General features: G+C 46.1%; 1 protein-coding gene across 1 annotated transcript in view; it reads left to right on the top strand.

Moving 5' to 3' along the window:
• RHEB (Ras homolog, mTORC1 binding) overlaps positions 1-12,382 on the top strand; it is a 40,959-nt gene that overhangs the window by 24,438 nt on the left and 4,139 nt on the right. Inside the window, exon 3 of the mRNA XM_066385330.1 lies at positions 7,110-7,177. Within this exon, the coding sequence (XP_066241427.1) occupies positions 7,110-7,177 (68 nt within the window). The remainder of the gene's footprint in view (positions 1-7,109; positions 7,178-12,382) is intronic.

Here is a 12,382-nt window from a genome sequence, read left to right as displayed (position 1 = left end):
AAGTATTGTTTTCAAGATTTATGGACTGGGAAGCCTGCCTTTTGCATACAAACAGCCATCGTGAGATTTTGGAGGCTTTGATTGCAGCAGTATTCATTTAGAACTGTAGATAACTATCTGGGGTCCAAAGAAAGCTTCCAAAAACCACTATACAACGAGAGATTTTTTTTAATACTTTTATTGATTTAAGAGAGAGGGAGGGGGAGAGAGAGAGAAACATCCATCTGTTCCCATTTGATCAAACATCCATTTGATCCCTGACTGGGGATCAAACCCGCAACCTTTGGGTATCAGGATGATGCTCTGAGCCCTTTGGCCTGGGCTATAGTGAGTGATTCTTTTATTCTATATCCAGAGCCTGCCACCTAGAAGTTGTTATTGAGCTCCATAGAAATCCAGAGTCCTGTATTGGAACCCCATATTCCAGACTCTACTTTAGAGAGATAGAAATGGACAGTGCAGCCTTCATTTTTCCCTTTTCCTTCCTCTCAACAATAGCCTTTGAGTGGGATCCCGGGCTAGAGAAGAAAGGGTGCGAACACTCTTGGTCCTCTGTACTTACTCCTTTGGGAGCGCTGGCCACCCCAACCCTCCTAGTCTGGTCCTGAGAGCATAGGAAGTCTGTGAGAAGGGAGCTGCCCTGGGGTTGGGCAGAGCAGATGCAGCGTTAGGACAGCCTGCTGGTCTAGCAGGCCGTGTGCAGCAAAAGCACGAGAGATCAGAACCAGCCACGACCTTTACCTGGTTCGGTTTCAGCCTGTGGTTTCAGAATCTCCCTCAAGGATTCTAGGACCCTGAGCCACACCTTGATCTGGAGATCATGGAGGAGAATGCAGCACTTCTACCAGGGAAGTTGCTTGTTAGAAACTGGTCTTGTTTCAGCCATCATAGAGCCCCAGCTCATCTGGAAACTGTCTTCTCAGATTGTTGACAGCAGGGCTTACCTAGGATTTGTCACCAGTGGTATACAGATTTAAACATAGGGTTCATCAAAACCTGGGTGGCATCTTAGGAAGCCCACCTGACAGCCAGGCTCACAGACCTGGACAGCTAGATTTGTAGACTTCCTCTGCCCAAAGCTTGCCAGAGAGATTTTTAAAAAGGCTTACAACAGAGCCTGACCAGGCAGTGGCGCAGTAGATAGAGCATCAGACTGGGATGCAGAAGGACCTAGGTTCGAGACCCCAAGGTCGCCAGCTTGAGCGCCGGCTCATCTGGTTTGAGCAAAAGTTCACCAGCTTGGACCCAAGGTCGCTGGCTCAAGCAAGGGGTTACTCGGTCTGCTGAAGGCCCCTGGTCAAGGCACATATGAGAAAGCAATCAATGAACAACTAAAGTGTTGCAATGCGCAGCAAAAAACTAATGATTGATGCTTCTCATCTCTCCATTCCTGTCTGTCTGTCCCTGTCAATCCCTCTCTCTGACTCTCTGTTAAAAGGGAAAAAAAGGCTTACAACAGAGGGGTTGACAGCCTTCGGCTTGCAGATCAAATCATGAGCTTAGCCTGACCAGGCAGTGGTGCAGTGGATAGAGCGTTGGACTGGGATGTGGCGGACCTAAGTTCGAGACCGCGAGGTCGCCAGCTTGAGTGCGGGTTCATCTGGTTTGAGCAAGGCTCACCAGCTTGGGGCCAGGGTCGCTGGCTCGAGCAAGGGGTCACTCAGTCTGCTGTAGCCCCCTGGTCAAGGTACATATGAGAAATCAATCAATGAACAACTAAGGAACCGCAACAAAGAATTGATATTTCTCATCTCCCTTCCTGTCTGTCTGTCCCTATCTGTCCCTCTCTCTGACTCTGTCTCTGCCACAAAAAAAAAAAAAAAATCATGAGCTTAAGTGTAGTTTTTACACTTTTAATATTTGAAAAGAGTCTAAAGAAGAATAATGTTTATGATATGTGGAAGTTATATGAAATTCAAGTTTCTGCATCCATAAATCAAGTCTTACTGGAATATAGCTCTCCTCATTCATGTGCATATTGTCTGTACATAGCTGCTTTTTTTCTCTACAGCAGAGTTGATGGACAGTTGCAACAGAGCCCACATGGTCCACAAGCCTAAAATACTTACTATCTGGTCCTTTCCAGGAAAAGTTTACTGTCCTCTGGCTTAAAATATCCAGCTGTCCTTTGTGTCCCGCTATGCCAGTAGCAGGGAAGGAAACCTATTGGTTGCTAAACCAACTGGGAAGACACATATTTGAAAGTAACCTCTGCCTTATCTGGAAGGAGTCCTGATTGCATCCTGTTGGTTTGTTTAGCTGTCATGAAATACTGTAGTATTCCATGTGAGGAGCAGATTAATTTGAATGCTAAGTGAACAAATTTGGTCATCTCTTCACTGGGATAAGAACACAAGAAAACCGTGGTCATAGCTTTAATGTTTGCTATACGTAGCAGTTCAGACTGTGGCATCCTTAAAGAGATAAAGCCCTTTTGGGAGTTTTATTCCTGGAACAACAAAAGATCATTTTCGTGGTAAGCTCTGCTTATAAAAGTGGTTTTTATAATTCTGTATCTTTGTGCCATTTAAAATAGAGTTAACGTGTTAAGTAATACATCAGACAAAAGTCCATCTCCTTACCTTGATATCTCAGAAACAGAATGAAATGACCCTACTTCAAAGGCTGTCGTCACCCTTAGTCGTGTTTTTTAATATTTTCCTATCTGGTACTTAATGTTTAATTTTTTTTCAATTTCAGAAGTAAATTCATTTAAAGTTTTTTGGCAAGAGCATAAATGAGTATCAGACTGTATGAATCCCTTAAAAGTTCCTGAGCGTGTTCAGACATCAGCTTTTGTTGCCCATGCTCTTGATAGGAACACAGGATGAACACCCTTCCTCTGCCCTCCCCCACTATGGAGCAGAAAAACAGTATTCAGTGACAGGGAATTAGAGAGGAGTGGAATGGTCCTCATCAACGTGTTGGTAGCAACATAAGTGAATGGATGGTTTCAGGGTTCTAGAGAGCAGTACTCTGCAAATCCGGAAATGATCCAGTAATTATGCAATCTGATATGCACAATTTATGTAGCAGGCATTCTGTGGTGACATCTTATAAAAAGTATTAAGAGAAAACATCGATGAAAACATATTTTTGTCTTTGGGGACATGTTTAGACCAGTAATACTGCATGTAAATGTGCTTTCTTAAGCCCTGCAGTGCTGATCTGACAGCCCATTAGCTGGACTGGTGTAGTGACATGGAGTGGTAGTTTGTCATCTAAAAGGGAATAGCGGTGGCACAGAGCTGCTCAGGCCTTCTTAAGGCAGGACTGTTGGTGGAGCTCTGGGAAGCTGGACTCAGGATCCGGACCCAGCACTGCTGGTGGGCAGACTCCCGCGTGGACAGGAGGGAAGAGGTCACCATTCTCCTTAGCACGAGTCTTACCCTGTGAATACCGAATCTAAGTCTCCAATCCCTTGCTTAAGAAGGTTTTACTAGTAAGAAGTATTAGCCTGCTTAGAGAAGTTTCAGGATTTTAAGCTGGAAAAATTAGATTAGTTTCTCTAGGAATTGAAAAGGGAGGGAGAAAAGGGTTTGAGGAAAGCGATGGGAGGAAACCAGCTCCCCACCTCTGTCTAAGGTGACAGCAGCGTTTGCTCCCCGTCTGGGGGGCTGACTGGCGGGTCTCTGAGGATTCTTCCCTTCTGCTGTAGAGGCAACAGGAGGCACTTTCCCAGGACAGATAGAAGATCTTCAGTTTTGTCTCACTGCTTTGTATGGGAGGATTTACATCCTTTTTATGTGCAAGGATATACTAAACAGTAGTTAATATCTTATTCTTTTCTGTCTTGCATGCAATTGCATCTCCTGCCATTTTACTCCCACCCACCCCCCAGCCAGTGCTCCTCAGTCTCCATGCTGCGTCTCCCTCATGTCTCTGAGCTGGCACACGATGCCCCTGACGTCCACATCAAGCTCAGGCTCTCTGCCCTTGACCTCCATGCCAGTGGTCTTCCCCCGAGAAGGTGCCGGTCTCACGGTTCCCACGCCCAGCCTATCCCCCGATTCTGAGCTTCTCTGTTTAGCTGCCTAGGGCCTCCGGGGTTGTTTAATGGTTTCTCAGACTGAGCATGCTGAAAGCTGCCCTCAGCCCTCCCTCACTGTCTCAGGCCCTCCCCAGCTTTCCTGTGATGGTCAGTGGCAGCTCCTGCCTCCAGTTGCTAAAGCCAGAAACTTTGGAGTCTTCCTGACTCCATTTTTCATATCCTACTTCAGTCAATCAGAAAATGCGTTTGAATCTACCTTTGAAATATATCCAGAGGCCCTGGCCGGTTGGCTCAGCGATAGAGCGTCGGCCTGGCGTGCGGGAGTCCCGGGTTCGATTCCCAGCCAGGGCACACAGGAGAAGGGCCCACCTGCTTCTCCACCCCTCCCCCTCTCCTTCCTCTCTGTCTCTCTTCCCCTCCCGCAGCCAAGGCTCCATTGGAGCAAAGTTGGCCTGGGTGCTGGGGATGGCTCTATGGCCTCTGCCTCAGGCGCAAGAATGGCTCTGGTCTCAACAGAGCGAAGCCAGGGATGGGCAGAGCATCACCCCCTGGTGGGCATGCCAGGTGGATCCCGGTTGGGCGCATGCGGGAGTCTGTCTGACTTCCTCCCTGTTTCCAACTTCAGAAAGAAAAAAAAAAGAAATATATCCAGAATTGCTGCGGACTAGTGCAGCTCCTAATTCTGGGTTTTGAGTGAGAACAGTGTGGAATTAAGAAAACAGATTCATTAAGAAAAAAGGATGGGATTGGGAGGACTCTTCAATACTGTTGGCAACATCCCAGTGCCCCATAGCCCCAGTTTGCTTTATTATATAGCCATATGCAAATCAAGGAAGTCCTTGATACAAAGTTACACATTCAAGGCTAAAACAGGAACTCTCCCAAGGCATAAACAGGAATCCCCCCACCATGCATAAGTGAAATCAACCAACATCTGAACAAAGTAAGAGGAAGGGCATGTAAATTGCTTCCAGCAACTTAAGGAAGCAAGTGAAGTGGGTGCAAATATTCAGCATCATAGCCAATATGGAGATGGAGCGGGGAGAACTCAGCCTTTTGCTAAGCCTCGAATCTACAATGGCTTTTTGCCATTTACAGTCCACAGCACAATTTCACCACGTCTCACACATTCCTCTCTGCCCTTCTGGTCACTCTGTTGTTGGTTCCCACCAGTGTCCCTTGTCCATATTTCTACTCACAGTATAACCAGAGTGATCCTTTTTTTTCCCTCTCCATCCCCCACCTGAGTGATCTGTTTAAAATACGAATCTGATCAGGTTACTGCCCTGCTCAAAACCCTGGATTTCTCATCACAGAATAAAACTCCAGAGTTCTGACCATGTCCTCTACAGCCGCCTGCCCCTCCCCCACCCAAGGTCCTGCCCCTGTTCTCTGCCTCAGTGGACCTAGGTCTTGCTTTTCTTCACTGAGCCTTTTGCCTGCTGTTGGACCTCTGCCTGGGGCTCCTCCCCAAGAAGACACCTGACCGCGGGTCCGCCCCTCACCCCTCCCTCCACAGGCAGCCCACTGAGTTCAGAGCTGCAGTGTCCAGGTCACCTCGTGGTGATAATAGTATAGGCACTCAAGAAGTAGTTTTTGAGTAAATGAATGTTTTGTTTAGGTAATCTTTTCATAATTACATGTTATAAGCACAGTTACTTAGTTCTAATTGGAGGTTGCTGCTTCACTGTTCACCAGTGTTTCTTATGTTGTTCTCATCGAGTCTGAAAGGCACATTTTGATCTTAACGGAAGGTGTGGGAGGCAAGTTTTCACACAGGTAGGCCTGCCTCAAAATTGCCCACCGGGGGGAGGGGGGGCTGCAGGGATTGAAAGCACAATCAAGGCTTGTGGCTGAGAGTTCAGAGAGGTTGCAGTGTGAAAAAGTAGAGCAGGATTTTTTTAGCATTATTCCTTTGTCATAATTTCCAGAAAGAGCACAAGGTGCTGTCAGGTGTAGCAGTTAGCCTGAGCAGTGTGGTCGGGTTTTCCCATTCACCTTGTTCACTAGGAGAGCGCGGGGCTGGTGTAATTCTCCCACACGTCATTGCTCCTGTTCTCTCCTCCTGTCCCTTATAGCTCGTTTCATTAACTGCCACATCCGGTTCTCTTTCTCTATGGCTGCGGGACCATGCATGGCGCCAGCTCTGCTGGCCACTCTTGAGCATGTGCAGCGCCACTTGGAGCCAAGAAGGCTGGGCGCAGAACCTGTTCCATTTGGTTGTCAGGGTTCCAGATGGTTCTTCGTAATAGTCAGTTCCTATTAATAGTTCTTTCTTCTTGTCTGTATTTGCTTGAAGTCTGTCTCCTTAAAATTCTGAATTGACTTTTCCGGAAGTTATATGAGTCTGATTTTTCCCTCCTTGACAAAAGAGGTTGTGACAAATTGCTTGGATCCTTGAGCTAAGTGGGAATGATGGCTTCACACAGAACATCTGGTTTGCTTGCCGTTTTGTCTGTCAGTAAGATCATGAAGTTCTGGGTGGAGGGAAACAAAGAGGGATAGATAGATACACAGTGACAGAAAACGATCTGACTTTGGGTGGTGGGCACACAACACAATCAACAGTTCAAATGCTATAAAAATGTTTACCATGAACCTATTTACTCTTACTGATGATCAGTGTCACCCCATTAAATTTATCTTTCTAAATAGAAAAAGATTGTGCAGTTTTTTATATACTGGAAGTTTGTAGCATTTCAATTAATATCAGCTCTTTGTGCTCTGACACTGGACTTCCTGTAACTTAATGAAAAGGTTTGTGCTTTTGGTTTATCCTAAATATCAAACTTTATGTAATATGTTTCACTTTTTCAAAAGAGAAGGGACTGTCTACAGAGCATTCAAATGACTTTTATAGGATATGAATTATTGCTTGGTATCAATTTCTTTGAAAAAGTTTAAGGTTTTACCCAGTCCTGACTTTTGTCAGTCAGCCAGTGTTTTTTTTATTGAATAATGGAAGTACAGAAGACTGTAAACTCAGATTTGTCCTTTTTTTGTTTTATGGAACCTTTTTAGATTATTAGGGACTCGTTTACTTTGTTGTCATTGTTCAAGCTTTAAAGTGATGTAAAGTTACTTGTGAGTTGATACTTCATTCTCTTTTCCCCTGTAGCTTTCACAAAGTTGATCACAGTAAATGGACAAGAATATCATCTTCAGCTTGTTGACACAGCTGGGCAGGTAAGTGTCCCTTGCTTCCCAGACTCTGGTGATGCATGTGACTCCCTGATCTAGCTCCGTGCTTATTCACAGCAGCCAGGCCCCGAGGACCCTCTGGTTACAGGCTGAGTAACGATGGGCCACCTGCTGGGTTGTTTCTAAGTCATTTATGGCAGTTTTCCAAATAATTAACTTGGTTTTCTATTTTAGAATTGTTTTAAATACATTCGTAACACTGTGAAGGTTTATTACAGGAGAGGGATTTTCTGTTTTCTAAACTTTATATGAGAAACTCAGGTTAGTGCTTTTTCTCCCTTTGTAATGCGTGTTCTGTACGATAAGCACATCATTTCTGGGGGAAAGGCAGGGGAGAGGTACAGGCAAGAACAAGCTGCTTTAGAACTGTAGTCTGTGAGGGCTAAGGGTGTCAGTTTTAGTTGAGTAGAGAATTGCCAAAGGTTAAGTAAACAACAAAAAAAGATCTTCCCAGGCTGGTGTGGAGACTTGGGTTGCCAGGGGAGCTGACTGGAAGCAAAGGGGGAAGAAATGCAGAAAATTGAGGCAAACAAGGAAACCCCTTTTTGTCCCATTGCCATGGCACCCAGTACAGCTCTCCTAAAACCATCTGTTAGGCTGAGTTTGCTCCAGTTCACTGGGCTGGGGATAGGGGGTGACGGGCTGAGATGTCCGTTTCTAACTGCCCACCTTGCGCACCTGCTGAGTGACAGAAAACTGTGGCAGGGGGGTGAGTGTGGTGTCATCTGGTCGTCGGGGTAAGTGAGGCTTTTTCTGGAACCTGGGGACATGCATTCCTGTCTTGGTTTGGAATAAACTTCTTCTGCTTTATGTTTGGAAGCAAACATAGAAGGAAAGCATAGCCCCTAGCGAAGTAAGAAAAGAGCTGTCTTGGGTCGTTTTAGCACTGGAGAAACCCTGGAGTTTCAGCTCTGGAAGCTTCAGATGAAATAAGTCAAAGGCGTATGTCACAGAGATACGAGGTAGCCCTTATCCACTCTGCATTCTGCCTGGCAGTTGGGCATCACCTTTTGTTATCAGACCTCATGATGGTTTTCTTAGAGCAGAGCCATCCTCAGCTTTTACTGAAAAGGATGCCCGTCCACAGCAGAGGGAGAGTTTGGGGGCTGTTGGAATGAGGGGAGCAAGTGAAGGAATGATGGCACCAGGGATGCACCTTGTCTTGGAATTGAGCATAGAGGAGCCTCTAGAGTGGGGGATCTCAGGGTTTGTGTCTCTTAGAGTTAAAACTGGAGAGACACAGGTATCACAACGCTAGGACAGCCGGTGTAACTGAGAGTTCCAGGCAAAGAAGCCTCCACGCTGCATGTAGTGAGATTCTCATTGTCTCTGTGTCTTTGCTTTGAAGTTTCGTCAAGCTCTGGGGGTTGAGGATGTAAATTGTTCGGTCACGTCCATGTACTGTTCCTGCAGAAGTACATTCCACAGTGGGCAGGAGAACTGACACCTCACAGGCATGTGGAGTGTGGGCTCTGTCATCACAGTGCCTGGGTTTCGGTCCTCACTTTTCTTACCAACCAGTGACTTTGAAAGAGTTTGTGAACTTTTCTGTGTCTCAGATTTTTCATCTGTGAAATGGTGATGGTTGTGGTGCGTGCCTTCACAGGACTGTTACGAGGTTTAGAGTAGACTTGTAAGGGTGAGAAGAGGATTCGATCCTGGCCCTGGCCGGGCAGCTTAGTTGATAAGAGCGTCATCCCGATATGCCAAAGTTGCGGGTTCAGTCCCCGGTCACGGGACATGTGAGAAGTGACCAATGAGTGCACAACTAAATGGAACAGCTAAGTGGAACAAGTTGATGCCTCTGTCCCTTCCCCACCCCTCTCTTAAATCAATGGAAAAATTAAAAAGAAATAAAAAGTTGCTGTGTAGCAATATGACAGTAAGCACTATTTACATAGTAGTTTGTCATGGCTGGTGTCATGCCCAGTTAGAGACAATGATGAGCATAGGTATATACAAGTGGGTTATTTTTGGTTTGCATATGAAATACTTTGTTTCAGTCTCATTTCAGCTGACTCAGTGACTGATGAGTCACTGACAGTCAATATTATGTCAGATTCCCCTTCAAAATAAAGTATTAAGTTTATTTTTTAAAATGGTAATAAATAAATAAAAAGTAGGAAATGCATGTTACAGAAATAAAACAGCACAAAAAGGCAAATAGTAAAGCTTAAATCGTACCCACCTCACTGCCTAGCTCCACTCCCAGCCCAACCCCCGTTATCAGCCTCTCGTGTGTTTCCAGGGTATTTTATACATGAACAAGCTAGTGTAGTTTTAAGGGGGGTTGCTGTTTGTTTTTCTTTACTCAGAAAGTGATGTAGCTCCGTGTCTCCATCTTGGCGACCACTGGGGTTGGTGGTGTGGCCGCCCCTCCCCACAGCCGCTGCGTCGCTGTCGCCTGGTTAGGTGGTTCCTGGCCCACCCCTGCCAGCCGCGCCACCACCCTGTCCGGTCCCGGGAGACAGGCAGTGCCCTTGGGAGCACACCTGGCTCTGGGCTGGTGGGGTCACGGGGTCACTGTGCACATTTTCCCAGCACTGAGTCACCAGCACAAAGTGCTACCAGATTTTTTATAGCTATCCATCTGCTAGGTGAAAATTAGTGTCTGTGTCATTTTGGTTTTGGGGGGGGTTTTGTTTGTTTTTGTTTCTTACAGGGACAGAGAATCAGAGAGAGGGATAGATAGGGACAGACAGACAGGAATGGAGAGAGATGAGAAGCATCAATCATCAGTTTTTCGTTGTAACACCGTAGTTGTTCATTGATTACTTTCTCATATGTGCCCTGACCGCAGATCTTCAGCAGACCGAGTAACCCCTTGCTCGATCCAGCAACCTCGGGTCCAAGCTGATGAGTTTTTTGCTTAAGTCAGATGAGCCTGTGCTCAAGCTGGTGACCTCGGGGTCTTGAACCTGGGTCCTCTGCATCCCAATCCAACGTTCGATCCACTGCACCACCGCCTGGTCAGGCTCTGTGTCGTTTTAATTAGTGTTTTTCTTACTAGGAAGGATTTGGTCCTGTTTTCCCATGTTTTAAGGACATTGGTCTTTCCTATTCTGTGAACTGCTCCTTCTGTTCATTACTTAACCCCCTTTCTATTAGGTGGCTTGTCTTGACTTACTGATTTGAGATACCCCTACGTGTGAAGAAAATAAGCATTTTGTATGGTGATCTGAGCTGCGAGGTTTTGTTTTCAGTGTCAGTTCCCCATGGATTGTGCAGTTTCCGTGCGAGTCTTAAGTCTGATCCTCTGGAACAGTTTGCTGAGGCAGGAGGTGGAGCTCCAGCTCAGCCGTTACTCCCAGAGGGCCCTGCCTTCATGTCCTGCGTTCCTGTGCGTCCCCACTGGTCCGCAATTCCAGCGTCATCACAAACCTCACTCCCATGTCTGCTGGTTCTGGGTTTCTGTCTCCCTGTGCAGGAGCCGCACTGTGCTGTTTTAGTACTGGACCTTTATGCTTCCCAGCCAGCACCTCCACATGTGATTTTCTTTGTCAGAAAGTGTGCTTTTTATCTACATAGGATCATGTTACATTTATATATTAATTTAGGGTTAATCAATGGGTTCCCCTGTGATTCCACATATTCTTGCTAAAGACTTCCGTGCTGTTCTATTTATTTGTCTTTTATCTCTTGGGAGAATTTTAAGATTTTCTTGAAATGAGTCATATATATATTTTTTTTTTCTTACTTTTTTTTTTCCAGAGACAGAGTCAGAGAGAAAGATAGACAGGGACAGACAGACAGGGACAGAGAGATGAGAAGCATCAGTCGTTAGTTTTTCATTGCGCATTGCGACACCTTAGTTGTTCATTGATTGCTTTCTCATATGTGCCTTGACTGTGGGCCTCCAGCAGACCGAGTAACCCCTTGCTTGAGCCAGCTTGGGTCCAAGCTGGTGAGCTTTTTGCTCAAACCACATGAGCCTGCATTCAAGCTGGCAACCTCAGGGTCTCAAACCTGGGTCCTCAGCATCCCAGTCCGACACTCTATCCACTGCACCACCGCCTGGTCAGGCGAGTCATATATATTTTTATTTCCTTCGGTTTGTTCCTAGGAATTTTGTCCTTTTTGATTGCTGCTACAGCTGAAAAATTTTCTTTCTCCATCATACTTTCTGACTGTGCTGTTGCTTGCACCATGCTTCTTAAATATGATTATTCTCTTCTTTATTTCCACATCTTCCCTTCAGGGGAAACCTAATTTGAACTTTGGATCCACTGTAACTGAGCCGGTGACTAAAAATGTTTAGAATTTTGTTTTGTTTTTTGTTTTTTTGGGTTTTTTTTTAATTTTTGGTTTTTTTTGTATTTCTCTGAAGCTGGAAACAGAGACAGTCTGACAGACTCCCGCATGCGCCCGACCGGGATCCACCCGGCACGCCCACCAGGGGGCGATGCTCTGCCCCTCTGGGGCGTCACTCTGCCGCGACCAGAGCCACTCTAGCGCCTGCGGCAGAGTCCAAGGAGCCATCCCCAGCGCCCGGGCCATCTTTGCTCCAATGGAGCCTTGGCTGCAGGAGGGGAAGAGAGAGACAGAGAGGAAGGAGGGGGGGGGGGTGGAGAAGCAAATGGGCGCTTCTCCTATGTGCCCTGGCCGGGAATCAAACCCGGGTCCCCCACACGCCAGGCCGACGCTCTACTGCTGAGCCAACCGGCCAGGGCCTGGAATTTTGTTTTTAATCTGGGTAGAACTGTCATTCCATTAACAGTTTATAAAAATCAACATGAACATGAATTTAACTTGGCCCTAGCCAGTTAGCTCATTCAGTCAGAGTATCATCCCAAAACGCTAAGATTATAGGTACGATCCCCAGTCAGGGCACATATAGGAAGCAACCAATGAATGCCCAACCAAGTGGAGCAGTAAATGAATGTCTCTCTATCTCTCTTTCTCCCTCCCTCCCTCTCTCCCCGACCTCTCCTTTCCTACCTTTCTTTCCTCCATTCCTCCCTCTCCCTTTGCCCCTCTTCCTCTCTCTCTAAAATAAAATTTTAAAAAGTGAATTCAATCTAAAGAAAGTTGTGCTAATAACAAAAATAAAGGTTTTGTTTTTGCATTGGTAATAAGCTGTGTGATTTTTGTTTTTATAGAGAGAAAATGGGTCGGGGTGGGGAAAGAGGCATCAGTTTGTTGTTCCGCTTATTTATGCTGTCATTGGTTGGTTCTTCTATGTGCCCTGAC

The sequence above is a fragment of the Saccopteryx leptura genome, chromosome 5 (assembly GCF_036850995.1).
Source record: "Saccopteryx leptura isolate mSacLep1 chromosome 5, mSacLep1_pri_phased_curated, whole genome shotgun sequence".
NCBI lineage: Eukaryota > Metazoa > Chordata > Mammalia > Chiroptera > Emballonuridae > Saccopteryx > Saccopteryx leptura.
Note: the sequence above shows the minus strand (reverse complement) of the source record. Positions and strands in the feature narration are given on the sequence as shown.